The following is a 23395-nucleotide window of genomic DNA, read 5'->3' on the forward strand; positions in this document are numbered from 1 at the left end:
CTTTCCTGTGGCTGGGCTGCCTCCCATCTTCATCTTGCCAAGTCTAGAAACAGGGATGCACAAAGCAATCAAAATACATTCCATCTTGTTGAAAGAGCACTCTGACGAGGTCTTAGTCTTCCTCCCCTCTCAAACTCCTGCCTTCCTCTTCGTGCAGGAACAAACATTAGTATCTGCACCCCACTTCTGTCCTACAGGCTGTGTGCAGCCCAGGCAAAGAAGAGAGCTGTAAGCGTTCTCTCTCACTTTCTTAAGCATATTTTGATAATCCACTCCCCTCCTCATCTTTTAATCTCTCCAGGTTCCTTTTTCTTCCATACACTGGAGTGTTTTCAATCCTTCAGTTCTACAACTTTGTTAAAGTCTATTAAAATCAGGGCAGAAGTCAGTGAGATTTGGCAGATGGGAGTTCCCGGCAGCGTAAGTCTCTGTGTCCCAAGGCCAGACAGAGCTCCTCGGGCAAGCTGATTGCCAGCAGGTTCTGCTGAGCTTCGGCTAAGCTATGCTGGAGCAGCTCCATTCCTTCACCTGTCCTTCACAGCCACAAGGCTTTAGTGACCACGAGAACCTGTGGATTAAAAAGCAGATGGGTACTACAGGCGACCTCAGAGGAGAGTTCCCAGGGATTAACACCAGCAAGTGCTGCCATGGTTTGCACTGCAGCACGGTGCCACCGTGGATACAGTCATGCTTTTGAGATTAATCACCCTTAAGCAAGGCTCCAAACTGATGTGTGAGGGTGGGGAGGCCCTGGCCCAGGCTGCCCAGAGCAGTGGGGGCTGCCCATCCCTGGAGGTGTTCAAAGCTGGGATGGATGAGGCTTTGAGCAACCTGATCCAGTGGGAGGTGTCCCTGCCCATGGCAGGGGGTGGGACTGGGTGGGATTGAGGTCCCTTCCAACCCAAACTGCTCTATGATTCTATGTTTCTGGAGAACATTCAGTCAGAAGGAGCAGTGCACTAAGAAATGCACCTTGGCCTCAGGTGGGGCTGTGTGTCAGGACAGGGGCAGAGGCCTGGTGTGCAGATCCTTACCACAGTCACCTTGTGCCTTGAAAAATCGGGCTTTTAAGTCATGCTGCAGTAGACGTAGCTTAAGTGGTCCCCAGGACTAGTAAATCCAGATTCTTCCTGTAGCCTAAACCTGTGACGGCATCCGAGTTGATCCCCTCTGAAGTCATGGATATCGCTTTGACACTTCTCTAGCTGGAGTGAACAGGTTTTTACACAGCTTGGTCCCTGTCGTCGTGGGTGGCAGAGGGCTGTCGCCCGGGGATGTTGGTGTGAGTAAGTGCATCAGGTTAGTAAAGCGTCAGGTTCCCTTCCCAGCGCAGAGGGCCCTGGTCTGTGGCAACGGCAGCGGGACCTTGGGCAAGGCTGTTACAGAACAGGACGGGCTGTTCCCCTTGGTGGCATTGATCAGCAGAGGAAAACTCAGGAAGGCTTTCCCAGGCTCCTGCCCTGGACCCAGGAGAGCCGCCAGCGGGAGGGAGCAGGGAGCACGGCATCTCCTCCGCTGGAGCTTACCATGCAGATCTGCCAGAGGGGGATCTGGCATCCGCTCTCACCTAATGCTGCGAAAGGTCTGTGTGCGTCCTGCTCTGCTGGGAGGGTGTCCGTCAATGCCCTCACCCGTGCGAAAACACGGCCCCTATCGCAGTGCCAAGATCCCTCTGTCCTGGGGTGATGTGCTGTGTGACAGCCTCAGCAATTAAATTAGCCTCTGGTTCCTTAAATTCATGCATCTAAATTGCACCAACTTTTCTTTAGGAGGAGAAAGAGAAAATACGTATTAGGGCAATACAAATTAACCTCTTCCCTGGGCCAGAACATTGCCACATCCTCCACGTCGCGGCTCGGGGGTCCCTGCCATGCGTTGCTGAAATCTGCGCTCCCTTCCCAGCGAGGAAAAATCACAGCTGCGCTATTCTTTAAGATCTGGGAAGTGTCACTCAGGCTCCTGACACATTTTCCTCTGCCAGGGAAGAGCCAAGAAGTGTTTCCAGCCCCTTTCCGTGAGGCTGTTCATGTTACTAATGAATAATGGGCACTTTTTATTATGACTTAAACCCGATGTTACTTTCTATAAGCAGTAAGAGAGAGCATCAATATCACTGCAGTCCAGTATTTTACTATATAATGTACTACGCTGCTCTGCAGAGTGCTTATTTGTTTGATTAATTTTTGTTTTCTACAGAGGTTTGCTGAGAGCAAGACTTTAATCACAGTGTAGTCATTTAAGAATAAGTTACAGAATTATAGTTGAATAATATTCATTCAATGAGGGCTCAAAAGAGCGAATCCATCATTTGGATTCGGTGCTGCTGAATGCTTTTATCACTAAGATTTGCTAAATATTAACCTGATCTTTTTTCCCCCACCTTGCAGGTGCTCGAAAGATTATTTCAGAAGGGATTTAACGTGGCGGCTTCATGCGGTGGTGGGGTGGATTCCTCTCAGTTCAGTGAGTACGTGCTGTGTCGTGAAGACAGACGACCACAACCTACCCCAACGATCAGAATAAAACAGGAGCCCCTGGACTAGACCCTACCTGTACTCCTTTGTAACCGTAGAAGTGTTCAATAGTCCTTTATGTGAAACACTTAAGGATTTGCAAAACAGTATTAGCAAACAGATCTTGACTTTATGTTGCCAATTAGTGGTATTCTGAAACTACCTGTCACATAGCCAGCCATGAAATGCATTTGAAAAACCAGTTGTCTGTTTTTCACGATGGGATTCCTGCGCGTGCTCAGCGCAGCGGCCCTGCTGGGGATGTACTTTGGGCTGTGGTGGTGAAACAGGCAAAGCTTCGTGAGCCCCTGACCCCAATCGGACTTGAGCAATCGGAACAGAGCAGCAGGAGAAAGGGTTCTGCCGGCCTTTCCAACAATATCCCCGTGCTGTGACGCGTGGGAGTGGGCGCTTCTGAGAGGAAGATGGTTACACTACAAACTGCACTGAGCATCTTCCCATGCTGCGCACCTCCTGCATATCAGCCGTGCTTTACAGCCCCCTCCACGACGTTGCACTGCCGTGATTGTACTCACTCGTACTAGCAAATGGCTTATTTTTATACATTTCCAACTGAAATCTCTCTGTGGACAGAATCCCGAATCAGAAACGGACCAACTTACAGTCAACTGGTGCTCAGTTCTAAAAAACCCACATGAATGAAACAAAAATGCGACAAAAAAATTGCCGAGGCCGATTATGGGAATATCTGCAAAAGTAGGGATCTGGAAGCACAAAATACAATGCCATCCACCATCACACAAGGGTCACACACCGAACGTGGAGCCGTAGTTCTCTTAAAGCCAGTCTTGTTTTGACTCAGAAACTGTTGTGTTTTGCATCGTCAGAGCAGCGTGGTTCTGCCAAGCAAGCCCTGCCGCCCCTCGTCACTCATTCCAAACCACGTTGTAAGCCCACCTTTAGGAGGAAACCTTGAGAATTTTGGACAAGCCTACTCTTCACGGGTCTCCTGCCATTGTCCGATGGAAGCAGGCCACCTTTTGGTTAGATCAGTTTTCCTCTATTATTTTAAGCTATTATTAAAATGCCGATTCTGTAGCTGCCCTCTAGCTGTAATTTTCTCTCTCTCGAAGCCCGCTGTCCGCAGGTCACGGCTCCTGCCAGGAGCCAGTGTCGACTCGGCCTCGCGGGGCTTCCTAACTCAGGAGACAGCACCACGTTTGCAGGTGCGAGGTTATAAATAGCATTCTGCTAAGTCCTGTTTATTGCTGTTTAGCAGGATTGGGGCCTCAATAATGAATTCACGTGTTCATCACAATTTAGTTTCTCCCACATTAATTTATAGAATACTGTTGTAGATGCTGAATTTTAATTAAACTCTTTTTAGATGCCTAAATGCGGCCACATAGAACAAGGGACAGAGTATGAACTGGTTCACAATTATTTAATGCCAAATGATTACAGTCAGACAAAATAAATCATGTTTCAGACTAATATTTTCAAAAGCGATGAGCTGTGCTGAGTAGCCGAGGCACGAGCTAGGCAGGGGTCTGGTTTTTGGAAGAGGGCTGGATACCTGTCCACGGAAAATCAGACCTCGGCAGGTTTTCTCTCCTTGGTTACACAACTCCGCAATCTCTTCTGGGAATCTTAGCCGATACCTATTGGCCTCCTACCTTAGCAGAGCAGCTGAGCAAATCTGTCTAGTTTAACAGAGTTGTAAAGTTATTTTATTTTGTGGTTTTATACTTGTACGACATTCTAAAGTTGCCAGGCATTGCCGTATTGGAATATATGGCCCACCATTCACCTTTGTATGTAAGATATCTGTAGAATTGTATATTATACATTTAATATTGTAAAGAACGTATAATTGTCATGTATTTGTGTATGCACATTTCTTATACAGTACTTCATGCCATAAACATTTCTGTAAAGTAAATGATCAAAAATAAGCAAGTAGGGTGGAACACTCACTGTTATCTCCCACGTTGTTCGAAAGAGGCGAGAACTCTGGATTGCGTCCCTCCGGCCTTTTACTCCGGTCAGCCCGATGTAGCCATCTCTTGCAAAAAGAAAGAACACCCGTGTTTTATTTATTGCTTTTATACATTGAGTTCACTTTTAAGTTCAGAATATCCTTAAATAATGGGTTTAGCTTCGTGTTCTTATCCCAGTCCCCTCTCAGTCCTGCCACCCTGCACAGGGCCGGCTCCGGGCGCATCCTCTGTGCTCATTCCTGGTTAAAGACGGGCCCAGTTGTGCCCCGGTTCCGGGTGCCGCGAGGGCTGCCTGGGGCCGGTGCTGAGTGCGGAGCACCCCCGGCTCCCGCTGCGGCACAGGCAGCTCCCGCCAGCCCAGCGATGCTTTTAGACGTTGGCAGAGCGCCGTGGGAGTGGTTGTGCTCAGCTGGGTTGATTTTCTTCCCTTTGGTGTTTACCGTGTTTGTGTTAGCGCTCACTAAGGCGGCTCCGCGGCAGCTGCCGAGGTGGCATCGGAAACGGGTCCGGGCTGCGGCAGCTGCGTTAGACGTGAATTCGAGACGGAAGGTTTGAACCATGACATCACAGCATTGACTGCAAAGCAGCGCCGAGGCAAGGAAGACATGTGGAAACAATCGCTGTGCTGGAAGAAAGATGCCTTTAAAAAAAAAAGTTAAGCTAAGCTAGGACATGCTCTTTGAGTTAGTAACTTCGGGTCACTTACCTAAAGTTTATTGCAGTTTCATTTGTATCTTTTTAACTTCTTTCCCTATATTTTTAGGCACCAAAAACTTATATGAATTTTTACTTCTGGCCTTAAACCACAGGAAGGTAGCTTCATTAAGAACACTGCGCGGCCTCGACGGAATGGCTTTTGAAGCACCGCAGAAACGCCAGTTAAGCCGCGGCACACGGCCAGCAACTGTTCTTATCATGAAGGCCAAAAAGTCAACGTAGCCTGGTTGGTTGACTCATTCGATTGAACAAAATTGTTCCGATTTTCTGTTGCTGAGCACTAAAACCACACCGTGAGGACAGGAGTCGGCGCCTGCGGCGTCCGCCCCGTTGAAGTGCTGCGCGCCCGAGCCTCGGCGAGCAGGCCAGAGGGAATGTTCTGCTGTGCTTGGGGGGGGGAATCGCGGCCGAGCGCCCGTTCGCTGCGTTAACGGCATCGGGGGCTGTTGACAATTTTATTAGATGTTTGACAAAGGATAAGAATCAGCACAACAAAACATTGAAGTATTTGGTTTTAATATTTCTTTGTGGATATTCTGTTAATATTTTAATGCAAAATGTTTCCAAACAGTGCTTAACGAGACAATGTGAAATTCCTGTCTGATAAATTAATACTGTCTGCCACTCGATGTGTTACTTTAGTAAATTGTTTTATTTCTTTACAAAATAAGTACAAATAAGGGAGTATGTTTTCACACAAATTGGGGGTATTTACGAGTATGTACAGAAATCATCAAAATAACGTAATTCTAATAAACACAAGGCCTTTATAAACAATATGTACAAATTATCAATACATTTAAAACATAATTTTACACTTCCTGGCCTTAAATACCTTATGAATAATCTTTTGGCTAAATAGCAGCAGTATAAATTTTCTTCTGCTTTTCATAAACCTTAAAAAATAATTAAAACTTCTGTTTTTAAAACTATTGGACAAATAGTTCTATTTGTGCTTTTGCTATGGTTCCCCATCAAAAAAAAAAAAAAAATATTGCCTCAAAAAAGTGGCAAAGCGTAACATAGTAAAAATGGAAAAGATAAATAAGCAAACGTCCCCCTTCCACGGTTCCTGGTAATACTGTTCCGTTCGAAGCACAACGCGTGCCCCCCTCCCCGCTCCTCCTTCCCAGCCAATACCATCTCAGAGACTCCCCCTGGCATCGCTTCGGTGCGGGCCCTGAAATTCCCATTCAGCAAAGCATTTCAAAAGCATTCATCCCACCTTTAAGTACTTCAAGTTATTCCTTATGCTCAAAGTCACGCGCTCGTTCATCTCCGGAGCCTCTCCGGAGCAGAGTCCGCGGGTCCAGTTGTCCAAAGCGAAGGCATCAGCAGTCCCTGCGCCAGGGTCACCCCCTGCTCCCGGGATCCTCCAGGAGTGGAACCCCAACCCCTGCCTTTACAACGACTTTAAAATTCCATCTAGAATACCCTAAAATCTTTACTGAACAATACTCTCTTTTAAAACCACCGTTAAACCATACTCTCAGCAATAAATAAATTAAGATATTTTTTAGAAAATAAAGCCCGGCTTTGACTCCTGTTCCTCACCAACTGCTACAAATGTGCAAAAGGTTGACGAGATCGAGCGAACAACTGGAAGCCGGTCAGGGTAACCCAGCTGGGACCCAAACGTGCAGATCTCCTACACTTGGGATTTGGTTCGGCAAATGGCTCAGGCCGTGAGCTGTGCAGTAAAAGCAGAAATCTTAACTATACAAAACCCGAGAGGGTGTGCGGTGGATGCTCTCTTAGCTGTGCAAAAAACTGCAATTAGAACTAATCTAAACCAACCCCAGGTATCGCCATGGTTAGCAGAAACTGCGCCAGCACAACTAACGGGCAAACAGACCCGGCGCCGTGCGGCGAGCGCTCCGGTTGGTTCCCGATCCCGTGATCCTGTCCCAGCCCTCCTTGCCGTCAGATGGTTTCGGTGAAGCCATCGCAGCAGCCGTGCCCTTCGCGGCACTTCGACGCCATCGACTTCAGCCTTATCTAAAATGGCCAAATGTAGCAAGACGTGGATGTTGGTTCTCTGTGGATTTAACATTTTAAACCTTTTGCACATTTTTTTTGTGTGTTTTTTGTATATATTTTTTTTACATAAAGGGAATTTATTGCATGTGTCTGACGAGTTTACAAAACAAAATCACTGGAACGTTGACTTCTGAAAAAAATAGAAGGCACATTCAAATGAGAGCTTTTCGATGATGTTGAGCTTCTGTATGGAGAAATCAGTACAATTCTTGGCTTTATTTAAGCAGAGCTCGATAGAGCAGGAGAGAATGGCTCGTTTCTCTCTCCTGTTCCATGTAGAAGATGAAGTCCCTGAGGTTTACGCGCGTTATTTTCTGCCGTGCGTACTGCCTGGATGAAGGAGCCCCCAGGCCGGCCTGGCCCCCGCCGGACACGCCGAGGCCCTGCAAGGAGAAGAGCAAAGTCAAAAGTCCTGCAACAGTCAAGTTTCCTCGTACTCTCAGGTTTACGACCACTACCTGCTGGATTACTTGAACCATCGGGAATGGGTTGTTATGAGCCTCATTCTGAAAGTATTACATGAGGGGTTTGTTTCTGTTCTTCTGAGTCTCACCGAGTTACCCTCAGTAAAGAAACTGAAGTGAAGCCCCGCGGGCGGCTGCGCCTGCTTCACTGCCCACTCGGGACAAGTATCTCTGCCTAATTCTGATACAGTCGCATTAACCACACACCCGTTTGATCAGTTCCATTTCAGGACAACACAATTTGTGGCAGATAAAGGCATCTTTAGAGCACCGAGCGTGGGCACAGTCCTATCCTGTAGCGCAGGTCCAGGACCGGAAAAGGGGGTGTATCGGGGGTGTTGCTGCTGCCATCGCCTCCGCAGCCGAGTCCCACGGGGACTCCAATGTGCTCCTGAGAGCGAAGGGCTCGGAGCGGGGAGAGCCGGAACCATCTCGCTGAGCACACAACCAGCTCAGAGATGGAAAACTAAACAGCAAAATCACAGCGACTCAGCCGCTGCGCGATACGGACAGACGCTGGTATTCCATTTTCTAAAGCTAAGTTAAATAATGGTTTGTTGTTTAAAATTGGTTCAAAGGCACTGAATTATGGAATCCCTCGTCCTGGCGTTCTCTATAGAGAAAGAATTCACAAACTCAGCTGTGATCTGAATATTTAGAAATGGAAAGGACGTAATTACAGACTCCGCAGTCTCCTCGAGTTTCAAACTGAAACCCGATACGTGCACACACACAGCCCTTTTTCATCCTTAGCAGACCATTGTTTTTATTAATTCCAATTGATTTCTGGCAAAAATAAACTGTTCTAACTTAGAAAAATAGTTTTTAATCTCTACAAAGATCTAAATTATTTTTCAAACCTCTAAGACATCTGGCAAAGTTTTCAATACTTTTAAAATCCCAAATTCACTTAGTGCTGCTTTTAATAACCTACCTTTCTTTCCCCGGGAAATACTTATTCTGGGCTCTTGATTCTAGCCATTAAAATACAGTTAAGTGTAATTTTACCAGTGAAAGATGGGAGTGGAAAGCTGCCTGGTGTATTGCGGGTAAGACGTGGCAGTGTTTGCTCTGCTGCCCTTCTCCCGGCGCCGCGGCAGGAAGGCTCCGCGCAGAACTGTACCACTCCACTTACTTCTCCTACACCGATGATTAAATTACAGTAGTGGGGCAAATCCTATTCTTTCCTAACCACAAACACAAAAGGCTTAATGCAGCGAAATGAATGTGGCCAAACGTGCAGCGAGAGAGGGAGAAGCCCACGACCTTTGAGCACCGTGAGCGCTGGATCTGAGGGATTCTGTTCTCTGGGATGGAGTAGTTTTTGTTGATAGATTAATTGATCTCCCACCTAACGCCGCTGCTCACAGGAGAAGCCCGCGCTGCGGCCGCAAGGGCTGCTCAGCCATGCTGAAGGCAGACACATCCCCAGCGCACAATCCATTTCTTTAGCGATGCTCTGAATTCAGCCAAAATGCTTTGCATTCCTAAAAGAAAGAGCATCATAGAGACTCGCGCTCTTTCTCTCCCACGGGTCTGGAACGGTGCCCTCCGTCAGCTGCCTCTCGCCTGTGCTCTGACCATGCCTCCACTTCACCAGGGCCGTTCCACTCTCTCCAACTGTCCCAGAAACCACTCTATAATATTTATTTTAAATCAAGCCGACTATCCACAGTGGAGACAAAAACGTTTGCAAGAAGTGTGGCCACCTTAAACCCATTGAAGGGCACTGTCCACAATGCCCCCGCCCAGAACCATCCCGCACGCACTCACCACGGGTTAACAGAACAGCTACTTCATATTTTCTTTCTGTAAAACCATTTCTTGCATCAGTTGCCGTACATTTACAGCACGTAACTGCTTTCAATTTGTACAGAGTAGCTGGAATTAAGAGGTGGTAAGTCATGTCCATTGCACTCATCGCTGGAGATACTGAGCGCTGATGTAGGAAGAGCACACACACAACATCAGAGCACGACACGAAGCTGCGCGCGCTCCCAGCCGCACCTGTCAGCCCATCCGTTACCCGATAATGTCCTGTAATTGTTTTACAAGGTGGAAAAAGTCCTAAGAAGGGTTTTCAGAAGCGCGGCCCATCTGCAAACTGACAGCACGGCAATTTATATCTGTCAATATGATCTCTAATTGAAATTTAAGAGCAATTTGTTTGGTACTGCATTGTACTCAAAGTTATTCCGCAGATGCCATATAAAACAATGTAGACTACTAAACGCCACAATTTTTTAATTATAGATGTGAATGCAAACATAGTTAAAACTAATTGCCAAGAACCGTGGAACTGAAGTAATGCAGATTTTTCTCAAGAAAGATCACATTTTGTCTCAGCGCGGCAGACTTTTCATTAACCCAACCAAGCCCTGTGTTGTCTGTGTCTATGGCAACGAATAAGTTACAAAGATAAACGCTCCAATAAAGAAATAAATGGATGTAAATTGTTTACATCCTTTAGGTCTGGGCCTGCCACACCCCAGCTATTCCCAAATCACACCCACGCAAACACACATACGCTCTCCTTTTTGTGTCGGTGATGATCTTTTTGTAATTGAAGGGAAATTTAAGATGCTCCAGACCAGAAAAAACCCATTTAATACATATAAGAAGCCTTCCTGCCTCTCCATTTTGAGATCGCCTGCGTACATGAGCTACAGCGCCTCCGATCCCTTTCCAGCCTGGCCTCACCTTTCCCCATCACCTCTTCTCCCGCGCTACTTCAATCCTGCCATCTCGTAACACCCCAAGTGACTCCAACTTGGCAGCTGGAAATCCCACAGGGCAGCGAGGAAGGCAGCAAACAAATTATTTTGTGCTTCACCCGTTCCTCGCGGGGCTCCCGAGAGGTGGGCTCCGACTGGGCTTCACTGAGACCCCCCAACTCCCGCGCCCGTCGGGACTGAGGAGAAAAGCAATTCACAGAAAATCAAAGGTTGGAATTTGCCAAAACGCTATGGTGCCGCTCTCTCTGTTAACCCATAATCCAAGACCCTCTGAAGCAGCAGAGTCCGCCTTCTCTGGGCTTTAATGCACATCAGCTCTGTGCACCTGAGGGACGCGCAGCTCACAGTACTTTAAATAACAGCGCCTGACTGCCAAGCTCAATCCAGCCCCTGGAAGGCACCTAGCTTGAAATTATGGCTTAGGAAGAAGAATCAGAGTGATTATTGGTTCAGGATGCACATTTTGAACCAATTCTGAATGGATGTGGTTTGTGACGCAAGCTTTGGGCCGCTCCTCTCAGCACGTTTGCGAGCGGCACCGCTGTCCTCTATGAGAAAACTCAGGCTGCTGGAAAAGCACAGTAACACGGGTTCAAAACAAAATACTGAGCGAAGACTTGGTAGATTCCCAGGTAAAGAGACTGCCAAAGAAATACAGTGATAAAAAGAATACAGCAATAGGGTAGAAATTAAAACAAAGTCCTGTGCACAGAGCAGCTAATGAAGCCTCATCTCTGACCGACGGGTCGCGTTTCTCTGGTACTACCGACCACAAGAAACCCGGTTCCTCTCCAGAGCACTGATCACACCTCTCACGTCCTCCAGCAACTGTGCTACCCTCAACCCACCAAACCGCCCTCACCTCCCGAACCTTCACCTTTCAAGAACGACCCCACAGTTGTCGGCTCTTCTCTCACCCTCTCGTACCTGCTAGGCAGGCATCGTCCCACGAGGTGGATGGCCAGCATCGCCCCACAGGGTGGACAACTCCCCCAAACTTACCCCAGAGCTTGCGGAGCTCACGCCGCAGCCTCTTCCTCGCTGGCGAGACCAGCACGTCCCTCTTCCCTGTACCCCCGCCAACACTTCACATCGAAGCTGTAGGGATTTCAAATCTCAAGGTCCTTCCTATACCTCTGTCCCCACCACCACGTTCGATCAGCATTTCCCAAAAGATTTGAAGACTACTGGCAAAGAGGACTGAGAGAGACAGGCACACCTCTGCTGAAATTTTCATGGACAAACTCCCCTCCCGCTTTGTGCATTAAATTACAATAATTACAGCAGCAGGTGTATGAAAATTAAACCGAGGAACTCTCCTAAGGATCTCGAGCTGATCCTTGCTCGAGACAGAACTGCTTTCACGTAAGCGAGCGCATGCAATACAGTCTACACTTATTTTCCTAATAATGATTTCTACTGTTGAACAATTAAATCCATTTTTTTCACCAATCTGTATACCTTCAGCTCTGAATTACAGCGCCAGCGGTACGATATTCTTGTCAGGAAACACAAGATACAGGCGAACAGAAGATTGCATTTAATATTTTATCCATCCTTTCTTCACCACCAAACAAGGCAGTCCTGACATCTCTCCTTTGAACACAGTCTTGAGCTGCGGCTATTGCTTCTCTGTGACCCAAAGAGATAAGGCAATAAGGATAAAAGATCCGCTGGTTTTCTTCCCAGGCTGGATGACACATCCTCGTGGCAGGCCTGCACTTCAAGCCAGAGTCTGAAAGTGGGAATCACACACTAACAGTTCAAAGCCAAGCTATCTATGGAATGAAAAAATAGCAGGAATTTTGTCTCTCCAACCTCCATGTACTGCGGAGGAATGGGAAGATAAGGTATAAATTAGTCTGCTCTTCTGAATCACAGGCCCTGGATCATAAGAAATAATCTGGAGATATTCAGCAATGATATTTACCTGCATAAAGTGCATTAGATCTTTGGCGGAGAGGCACTTTGTACATGAAAAACAGGTATAATGCTACGTATCATTAGCTGCCCCACGTAATTTAGGGTATAATCCAGCACTGAGGCTAATGGTAATGATTTTACTGATCTAAATGAGAGCCGAAACACCCTTAAATCAGTATTCCCCCAAAGTATAGAAAAGTAAGTAATGACTGTTTGTCAGCACCTCAAAGATTAACACTACTACACGAAATATAATTAGATCTACAAAAAGATTGCGCATCTTCGTATGCACAATCCGGTGGCTTTCCAAGTGGCTTTGGAAAGATTCATCACCAAAAGCTATCATTTAGGCCTTCAGATCAGTAATGTTCACAGGGATTAGATACCATTATTTCTTCGGAAGCCAGTTATTTTCATCTGCAAACATTTTCATCCTGTACTATTTTAGTGTAACTGTTCCTACAGACTCCGTGTTGGCACGCGTTGGCTTGCTACACCCTCTTGGATGTAAATGCGCCTCGTTTCCCCTGGGCACATAAACACACACCTCGCCCCGCAGACAAACATCAGAAAAACCCGATTTGCACAAGTATTTACAAGTACTTCAAATACCAACACAATTGCAACATTTCAAAGACAGCAGGCAGTAATTTTTATATTAAGAAATAGCAGGAGGAAGGTAAATCATACTAAGACATGGATACGGTGAAAATCTTCTCTTTAGATGTGATCGCTTTAGTCTGTAATTACACGGTGTTATTTCAACCCAAAGAAATGGGCTGCCATTACAAAAATGCTTTATACGTACCTGCTCTTTGCCTTTATTATGTTAAGCTAAGTCTGATATGCAAGTATTATTATAATTGAAAACCTGCTTTGTAAAACAGCATCACACCAAAACCTTCCAGCTGGAAGAACTTGGTGTCTGTAACCAACCTGAGCCCTTATTTTTCCTCTAAGACACCACTGCCCCCCAAAAGCGAATGGGAGCAGTGGCAAAAAGCAGGCGACGCGGCCTTTTGGGAAGAGAAGTTTGCCCCGGTGGAAATAAATAATGCAGGTGAAGTGCAAGGCAGCTGCGCGCTATGACATTTCCTGCTCGTGGGAGCTGGGTGTGCAGCTGCCCAGCCCTCAGCTGGTCCTCCTCAGGAAGAAACCAGACTGCAGCTCATTTAAAGTTCTTAATCAATGTATCCACACAGAGCTCTGAATAATCACTGTGTTAATGTGAGAAGGAAACGCTCGAGTTTTCCCTGCACAGCGGTAGAGCCCTGCTCTCTGCAGAGACTTGGAACCTTCCACAGATCCTTCTGAAGCCCTCACTCCTCACCTGGGGTGTGATAAGCACAGGGGGTGCCTTGCACCCCGACATCCTGCAGCACACGAGCTCCTCGGCAGTGCAGGCTCCGGGTCTTTTCATTTACTTTGTTCACGGACCTGCTCTTCGCTGCGGTTCTAGATCTTGCCAACACCTTTATCCACAAACATCTCATACCTACCACAATCCCCTGCCTTACTTGGACTTAAAAGCAATGACAATTTTATGTGATTAAGAACTCTAAGTTTGGGCTGCATTCTTGCTGCGGTAATTACAAGTGGAATATTCTATTTATCCTGTTTCCATCATACACGTATATTTTCATTTTGCTTGGAATGTTTCTCCTCCCATGCTTTCCAAATGTTTAATCAAGTGCTGCTCCCTTTGAAATACTAATCCTGCCAAATTTTTTAATTGTTATTTTTCAAGCATTGGAGTGCTTTTCCCTTCTCATCTTTCAATATCAGCACGCAGGGGGTTTTGGTCATTCTCTCTGTATTTTTAACGGACTTGCCCGTCTTACTCCAGCCCCGTCACGCTGTACATCCCTACCTTCTCTCCCACTGGGAGTCAAGAAACGTCAAACCAACTTTGGAAGAAGCCCTACAGCCAACTTGCAAGATTCGCATTTTCCTTGAGTCATATTTGATTCCCATCTGAATTTTCTCTTGTGGTAATCCTTGGTATTAGTTCAAAACTACCTCAGTTTTACATAGTGGGTGGCCCTTTCTTTTCTAACCTGTGTGATTGTGACTTTCATTTAACCAGAAACTTAAAATAATTAAAATATTCTCGACATTCATCAATCTCCAGACACATGTAACTGTAAAATTTAATTGTTTAAATATCTAATTAACGTATACATAATTGCTACCCAGTAAAGGTTGCTTTTTTGGTTTATTTCTTATTGAAGAAACGCTGAGCAAAACAACTGGGGGGCGCCTAGATTAATCCATAGTGGGGTTTGATTAACTAAAAATCAGCACTAAGAAGTGCCTCGTGACACTTACATGTGCTAGCCAGATCTCACCTATTTGAGGTGAGACACAGATCTCACACAGCTGCTTCATATATTGCCAGTTCTCCCGTGGGAGTGGGAAACGCGGGAGACACAGAGGAAAATACCTAAATCTTAACGCTCACGGAAAAAAAAATCTTACAAATTCGAGATTTTAATAGAGAATCACTTTCTCTGCTCTTGAGAGCGTGAATTGCCCTCATTCATCTCAACTGACTCTCAGTTCTTAAGCTTAATTATGATGTATAACACCCAGACTTTACAATAATTATATTTGCAACTGTTGGCCATCCTGCGCACTCCCAGCAATTGTGCAAGTGCCAATCACGTCACTTTATGCACCACTTGCCGCACAAAGGGCAAAACCAGCCACGGATCTACCAGCTCTTGGCACATTTTATTCCCGTGTAAAATTTGCTCATGGATTAGTTGCTATCTACGCACAGTGGTATAAACCTTTCCCTGTAATTACCAGAGGCTCCTCTGTGGATTGAGGGCAGACTACGGCCCTAATTTGTACACTCGGCCCATTAAATAAAACAAAACAAAGCAGGCGATGCGGTTATCTGGACTGACTGGCAATAAAATTACCGCCTTAAATGTTAATACTTTCGGTTTGCAGGATAAACGCGTTGTCAGAACAGAGTCCAGTCTGCAGGAAATAAGATGTTAACATTTGTAAAGAAAACGTGGAAGACAGCTAACACTCTTACTGCAAATATCATGGAATACAATCAAGGCCTGGTGCACTTCAGGTAGCAGAGAAAGGTGATGGAGTTCAGCAGGGAGCAGTTGCTGAATCACTCAGCCACTCGCTTCTCCATTTCTTAGCATTTCTGTTTCTTACAGTTAAGTCTCACTCTTGATCTTTTTAGTGGCTTTGTTTGTTCAGAAATTATCTGAAAAACATGAATCAAATCACCACAAATAACTGTTGGAAGAATGACTCCAGAAAGGACACGAGGTGCGTTGTCTTTGCTACAGACATTACTGAGTTTATAGGTGCCTCCATTCAACATGTTCTCTCATTTCTCCTCCTACCTTAGGAAGAGTCCCTTGCACCCCGCGGTCACCACGTGCTGCCTATCAAGTCGTACTCTTCCTCAAATCCTTTTCTACATCGCCTGCCTTCCCCGCTTTCTTCCACACCAGCATCACTTCTCCGGGACTCAGAGCAGATACACGTCATGACCTGCACGTCTCCATGACCGTTCTCTGCTTTCTCTCCTCCAGAGTGCAACCTGGAGCGCTACCCACAAACTGTAAACTGCTTCAGCGTACCTGCTTCCCTTGTCTTTTCTTAAAGAACAAACCAACCCCTTTGCTTCACACTGTCCTCTACCCTCTTCATGTCAGTCCAGCTTCTTCCCTTCTCTCCATTATCAGACAAAACACCACCCCCAAGCCTTGAGTAAAAACCAGGTTCGTTTAACTTAGAAGCACTATACCAACAATTTAAACACGGTGCTACATTTTAAAGCCCCTGTAACTCACTTTTACTTCATGAATTCCCAAATCCTTATCTTCCTCCAACCCCTTTCACCACGTGGCAAGCAACCTTTCAGACACTTACATTCAACATGGCCAAAAACAGAGAAGAAACCCAATATTTCAAACTAACCCAATTAAAAAAAACCAAACCAACCTACTTGGTTTTGGTAAAATTAACCCTTTCACACTCTCGCAATTAGACCACATCCACATCTTTTTATAAAGTGGGACTAAATGCATCACAAAAACTTTCAAGAAGATCCCTTAGCCAACTGTATCGTGCCATAACAAAATGATTTATTGCTATCTAAAAAAGTAAATCTCTTCAATCTACAGATGATGATGGAAGGGACACAGTGATGTACAAAACCGCTTCTGATTATCTCATCTTTACTACCCTGGTAAGCTTGGATACCACTCAAACTATGTCAAGAAGAGAAGAATTAGCAAGTAAAGATCACAACTATCACCAACTTTCCTTTAATAGAAAAAAAATCCAATAGGTTTTTTTTTTTTTAAAGAAAAGAAGATAGCCAAAACCAAAGGCTCCGTTACAGAACAACTCTAATTGAAACAGATATTATAACACATAATAGGAAATAAGTCTAAGACAGACACAAACCACCTAATACCATGAATCATCTGATACGTATTGAATAGCTATTACTAACAGGTCACGACAGTTGACAATGATCAATGTATAAACTGAGAAGTCTCTCATATCTAATTACTCCCAAAATAAAATAAACATGAATATTATATTAAAAAAGAGGGCTGCAACTACAGAAGAAAAACCTTTCCCTAAGTAGTAGCCAAAAGCAGAGGCTCGTGATGGGGTTTTCTGGCAAAGTTAAACAAAAGGCAGTGGCGTGTAATATATTCACCGTCTTTGGAAGGGATCTGGCACAACCAACCATCAGCAACGTGAGAACTCGAACAGATGACGGAAGAGGGCAACCGAGCAGACATACGCCGACGTACACACGCACCCACCCTGAAGAGGATTACTACATTAATTAGAGAGGCAAGCGAAAAAACAACGTGGGATTCGGAACGAGCTCAGTAGTATGGAATGATGCTACTGCCCTATTTTTACCATTGGCAGTAAGGGAGGAGGAACAGCTCGCTCTAGTAGGAGCAAGTGCATTATGATACAACACAACATGAGCATTATAAAACGCGAGATGAATCTCGAGCCCAGAGGCTCTTTAGCACCACTCCAAATCACAACTCTCTGCCTTCATTTTTCTTCTTTGCTACCATTCTACTTCTCCCAGTACTTCTGACTTGATTAACCCTTTTTTCTTTTTCTTGTGTTCTATTCTTGTGTCTCTCTATTTTCACAGTATCACATCAGATCCTTTAGAAAGCATCCGAGTAATAACAGCAGAGACTACACATCAGGAGTCAGATTTTCTGAAGTACCCACTGCAGCTCCAGTTGTTTCCAACGAGGAATTTATCACTTCACTGGCACCTTAATAAGATAGCATACTCCTCTGGAAATCTAGCCTCGGTTAAGACTTACATAAATCAAATCGTAACCTGTTTTTAATGGTCTGAAGTCAAGTGCTGTGAATTTGTTTTTTCTTTAAACACTTCCCCCAGAAATTCAAGTATAACAAGCCCCAAACAGACTTCCTGAAACACAAGCTTTTAGCTTTTTGGGAACTAGAAAGGATACAGTTGCATGCTTTACTAATTTTTTGTATCCCTTTCTGGACTAGAGAGTTCTGCTGTGTAGTTTAACCAGTTACAGCCTTCTCACTAACCTGGCTTGAAATGATGAAATAGATTTTTCAAGGGCTCTTTTGCTCCTTCTAAAAACCTGCATTAGGATCTCTGATCTTTCCACACAAAACGTATAATGCGCTACCTGAACGTATGCAGTAGTAACATATGGTGCTGTAGGTTATAACTATTTTACCATATGCTCTATCTGAACTCTAACCTTGATAATCCCATATCAGCTTTTCCCACCAACTGCCACAGTTCTTAGATCTCAGCTTCTACTCTAAAATTAAGTCGCAGCAAAATGCACAGCCTGATTATATGCTGCTCTTTGGAAGCCTTCACTGCTCCTGATTTACCTTGGTCAGAATCCCAAAACAAATAATTCCTTGGAGACTACCAGCTTTTCTCTTTTTTCCAGTTAATAAGACAAATCCATAACCAGGACATTTTTTATTCTGAAAATTACCACTCAACATCATGCCATGTTCTTCATAAAGTCATTTATAAAGTACTTTATTGCTATCACACTCTTGTTCAGAAAAGCGCATCACCTTCAGTGGAACTACAGTGGACTCAGTACTTTCCAAAAGCAAAGTTCAGGTTTTTAGCAATGTCCCCACGGGGTTCGACTTCATCAACTCACGCTATGAAGCAGACTGGGGTCTCATTTGGCTTTTGCATAAACGGCGACTTTACTACAACACCTCACCATCTCTCTGCTCTGCCTACCCATCAAAACTAAACCGCAGCATCCTATCAAAAAATGAAATGTTAATTTTACGGCAATAAATGTAAGTTCTCCCTAAAGTTTGGAGAACTGGACAGATTCTGTAAATCGAGAGAGGACATTTGAAACTTTTAGTCTTATTGGGAGGGTCTTAATTGTTCTTGTGTTTTGTTTGGGTAGGGGTTTCGGTGTGTGTTGGCTGTTCAGGTGTTTTTAACTTTTGACTTGCACCTCATGTCATCAAGTTCTACTTCACAGAGATGCTGGAGTTTGAAAGTCTAAGCTTTAATTCTAGGGATTGCCAGAACAGCTCATTTGGCAGACTGCTTTCAAATTTAAAGTCTGCCTTGTTTACAAAATCTCAAAGAATAGCTAGACAGTAATTAAAATCCATGAAAGACCGTGGCTTTGGTATAATTTATACATACCCATACAAAACTGCTACATACACACAGACATATGGAAAACATAAGCATATATTTAATAAATACTAATGATAGCCACAAGAACATAAGCACCTCTCATTTTTATTATATGTAAATAAAGCATTAGCACTTGACAGTACTCGTTCCCGTGGATTATGAAATTGAAGAAAGAATCAAATATGGTTATCGCCAATCAGTATTTTACAGAATCTAGACACAACTCAAAATATGAAATCATAACAGCTCAGTAACTTCTGACTCATTATCAATTGAATCAGACCATAATGCCTACACGATGAAAATACAGTTGTGAAAGAATACCTTCGTAAAATGATTCAGCTTCTAAAATCAGGATGATCCTTTCTCATTGAGAGTATTCACATCTTCTCCATTTTTAAATACCGTAGCATTTCTACAAGCATTGTTTCCCTTCTGATTTTGGTTTGGCACCCGAACAAAAAGGGAATTTGATTTTTTTGAATGTGTGAAGAATCAGTTCATGAGATATAATTTTGCTTTTTCACACATGAGTACTTTAAATATGTTATTCAATATTATCTTGAGGCATAAACATAAGGCATGTAGGTTAGAGAAGTCAAAACTAGGTACTAGTCTGCTACTTTAAATGTCTTTCAAAACATGCAACTGAAGGATATCATGGAAACTATCATTTAATTAAAGAATATTGAATATAGTTGAAATTAGGGTCCTATTACACAAGCAGCACACAGTGACTACAGAAATTCACAGAAGCCCTGAATATAGATACAAAGTTCTATATATGTTTTCCAACTACACAAAACCATCTATATTTTACAGCTCTACTTCGGGGGGAGACAGAGTTCTTATTTCTTCCGGAGTCTACGCTAAAATAGCCTCTTCCTTCCCTCTACTAAGCAAGAGAAAGAAAAGCTTTAATGGATAACAACTAGAGTTTACACTTCGCTTTTACTCTCCAAATACATGAGGACATCAGCTCCCCCCACCTGCCCCCAATTTCTTTTTTGCATTCAAATATTTCCACCTCTGCATAAAAATGACTTTTATTATGCAGTTTCTCAGACTTCCCTAGGTTGGCACCCCAGGAGCATAATCCTGATTCACCAAACAAAACCATCTAATTACCCCAGCTACATAATTCATTGGCCCGAAAGTAAAAATTGGCCAACCCGTGATCTTATCTGACTGACTCTAAGGAGCAGGTGTGGGAATCCCACTTCAGGCTTTGCAACCCGGCGGTCAAGCGCTCCGCTCGGGCGTCTTGGTCTCACCGAGGAGCACGAGGGCAAAGGAGAGGCCGCGTCCTTGCAGCCTGGAACTCGTATGCCCACCTTTGGTCCCTCAGTCTGTCTGCAGGTGAATCATTTAACGAGAGGTTTCTACCCAAGCTGTGATCCTCCACAGCCTCACACGCTGCAATGAGCCACACACACTTTGTGATTAACTGGATCGCAGGAGTAATGAGCAAGAGAAAATCCTTGACCTGGCAATACTGTAAGTATACACTACAGTTTGCTTCAATTGCACTGAGAGGCAAGACTGTAATTTGGAAATCAGACGCTGCTCAGATAACAGAACCAAAACACACTTATCGAGCGTTCCTCACTTTGCATCTCTTTTTCCTACAAAGCTGATGAAAAGCTACATACGTCCACACTATTCTGGCAAACTTCCCAACACAAATAGAAACCTTTCAGATACTGCCTATAGAGGTTCTGCAGGTCCTTTTATTATGGCTTGTTTGTTTTAATTTACCAGTCGCTCTTAACTTCCAGCTAGCCTTTGACAAACAGCATCCTGTTTGGGTTCATGATCGAGCATCTGCAATTCCCTAAATCGCAGATGAAGACAAGACCTGGGCCACACTTGGTGGCAGTCAGCAAAACACCTCACGGTCTCATGTGTACTTCCAATGGACAGAAATGATTTTGAAGAGAACTACGAGTTAGGTTCTAACCTGTAACCTTTTACCGCATAATAAAGACTACGAACATTTCGACTCTCAACGATGTTTTCCTTCTGCGTTATAACAAACACGAGTGGCAGAGCGACTCATCAACCCAGTGGCTACGGCACTAATCATCTTTCATCTCCCAGATCTGGGCTGCAACCACTCGGCAATAGACTCACTTTCTCACTGAAGTGTCATCTTGGAGCTGAGAAACCTTCTTGACAAATATGTTTTTGAAACAGATGTATTTTTGCTAAACATTTTATCCTTGACAGAAATATATTTTGACAAGAGAAGGTTTCGTTGCAGATTTTTTTTTCACCAGCTCTAAGAACACGAAGTTAGACTTTCAGGGCCCGAGTAGAGAAAGCTGCTCAGATTCTGCCTTGTTGGTTGAGATGAGGTCTCCCTGAGCAATGACTGTTGCTGCAACTACAATAATGGAAATATATGTTAATTATCCACTGCTCTGTCCCGAGTTACCTGTACCTACCCTCGCACAACAGGCTACGGGCCTCCCTCACTGCGGCGCTCAGAGCAAGGCTGAGATTGAGACCCAAACCTCTCTCATCCTCCTGGGCTGGTCTTCACAGCTACGTCTGAGTGACTACTTCATATACTTAAGTAGTAATTAACAACAGAAATGTTTAGAATAAACGAGTAAGGACGGGCATTTGAAAAAGAGTTAACAGATGTCCTTAACATTGCTGCTGGCCTAATAACATGGCTGCGGTAATTTATTTGATGTGGAGTTTATTTAGCTGCTGCAAACATAGAGGGTTATAATAATCACAAGCAGGTTGCATTAAGCACAATACGTCTCGGATGCGTAACATAGTGTTAAAAATCATCCCAGGAACAATATGCCTTAAAGATATTGTATGTGCAATATCTTCCACAATCTGATTGTGAAAAGGGAGCCAGAAAGCATCTTTCAGACTTGAAAAATGATTAAAAAGAAAAAAAAGCACATATAGACCAAGACTTCTTTTACAGAGAATTCTGCCTATATTTTGGGATAGCAGACATTCAATTCAAACATCCAATCTGGCATACTTCAGCAAGCTATCAGCACAGCAGTGCTGCCTTTTTTTTTTCCTTTGAAAAATGAAAGAATTAAATTCAAAACAAACAACTTCAATTTAACACCAAACTACAGGATAACCAATCTTAAAAATGTCAAATTGTAATGGATCTTAATACCCATATAAAACACAAAAATAGTGGCATTGTTCCTTGGTAATGCATAGCAACCTTACAGAATTTCAGTGAAGGAGAAAGAAGGGAAAAACACCTTATTACTTCTAACTCCTGCGAGCCATTTTGGTCTCCAAAGGTTTTAGACTGCCTGAGGCCATGTGTCTGCAGTGTTTCGGGAAATGACTTGCCTTCTCACGAACACTGCTATGTTCTGCAGCACTGCTGCCCCCCAGCATCCCCGCTCAATTCCTATTTAACTCTTCCTTACCTGTATCAGCCTTTTTTCCCCCCTTTTTTTTTTTGTGCAGCAAGATTACAGAAAGGTTTTGTGTTTCAAACCCCAAACCCCTCTGCTTTTTCTGGCAAGTTTGCTCAGGAACAGACAGGACCAGGATTTCTCCCTATAAATCTTTCGGGAGGAAAAGGAAATCAATTTTCAACTAAAATATTTGGTAAGAAAACTAGTGGAGCTAGCAATCATCCCAGAGCTTTGAAGTTTGATATCGCTCAAACATTTGTCTGCTTCACCTCAGCTAACAGAGGATAGTTAGAAAGCAAAGAGTCATCGACACCCCCGCAGAAAACAACGGCACTGCTGAAATCCTTCTCCTATCACTGTATTTAGATTTTTAATTCCACTCTCAACTCTACCTAAGAGGACACAATTAAGTACCTGGATAAGGCCTTATAACTATTAACTAATCTGTCTGACTAGCAGCATAGTAAAGGTAATAGGAAATAACCCATCTCATGGTGAGAGAAAGAGAAAAAAATTAACCCTCCTCCCAGCTCCTTAAAGAGAGATGATGAGTATCTCTGTTTTCTGTGGATTTAAGGCTCTGCACAGTGAGCTATTTTGCTTGATAGCTTTTTTTTTACAAACCTCTAGAAAATTCTGAGCCAAGGTCACTGCTGATTGACTCAAAATATGACAGTGGATGAGGCTACTAAAATATTCCGTTCATCTCGGAGGCTGAGTAAGCAGCTCTAACTAAGAGGAAAATCAATATAATACTTCACAGTGAGGAGGGAAATGGAAAATAGTTTAGCAGTTAAGTGGTTAATGCAATTCCTAAGTGTTCAGCAATCATTGCAATTTAGTGCCATTTCGATTATTACACAATAAACAGACCATGTTGTCTGGAAGCAAATTTTTATGAGTATAGCTGAAGGGGTTGC

The 23395-nt window shown here is 44.1% G+C and overlaps 2 protein-coding genes across 8 annotated transcripts in view; one reads left to right on the forward strand and one right to left on the reverse strand.

Annotated features, from left to right (window-relative positions):
• The window catches only part of KCTD15 (potassium channel tetramerization domain containing 15), a 40740-nt gene extending 38184 nt beyond the window's left edge, over positions 1–2556 (forward strand). For all 7 annotated transcript variants that reach the window (XM_054078540.1, XM_054078539.1, XM_054078538.1 and 4 more), the window contains exon 5: positions 2388–2556. In XM_054078540.1, the coding sequence (XP_053934515.1) occupies positions 2388–2543 (156 nt within the window). In that variant the 3' untranslated portion in view covers positions 2544–2556. The remainder of the gene's footprint in view (positions 1–2387) is intronic.
• Positions 2557–7444: 4888 nt separating this feature from the next.
• Positions 7445–23395, reverse strand: part of LOC128853516 (transcription initiation factor TFIID subunit 4-like) — a 128618-nt gene continuing 112667 nt past the window's right edge. The window contains exon 15 of the mRNA XM_054079067.1: positions 7445–7614. Within this exon, the coding sequence (XP_053935042.1) occupies positions 7447–7614 (168 nt within the window). The 3' untranslated portion in view covers positions 7445–7446. The remainder of the gene's footprint in view (positions 7615–23395) is intronic.

This window comes from Cuculus canorus, chromosome 13, assembly GCF_017976375.1.
Source record: "Cuculus canorus isolate bCucCan1 chromosome 13, bCucCan1.pri, whole genome shotgun sequence".
In the NCBI taxonomy this organism is placed as follows: Eukaryota; Metazoa; Chordata; class Aves; order Cuculiformes; family Cuculidae; genus Cuculus; species Cuculus canorus.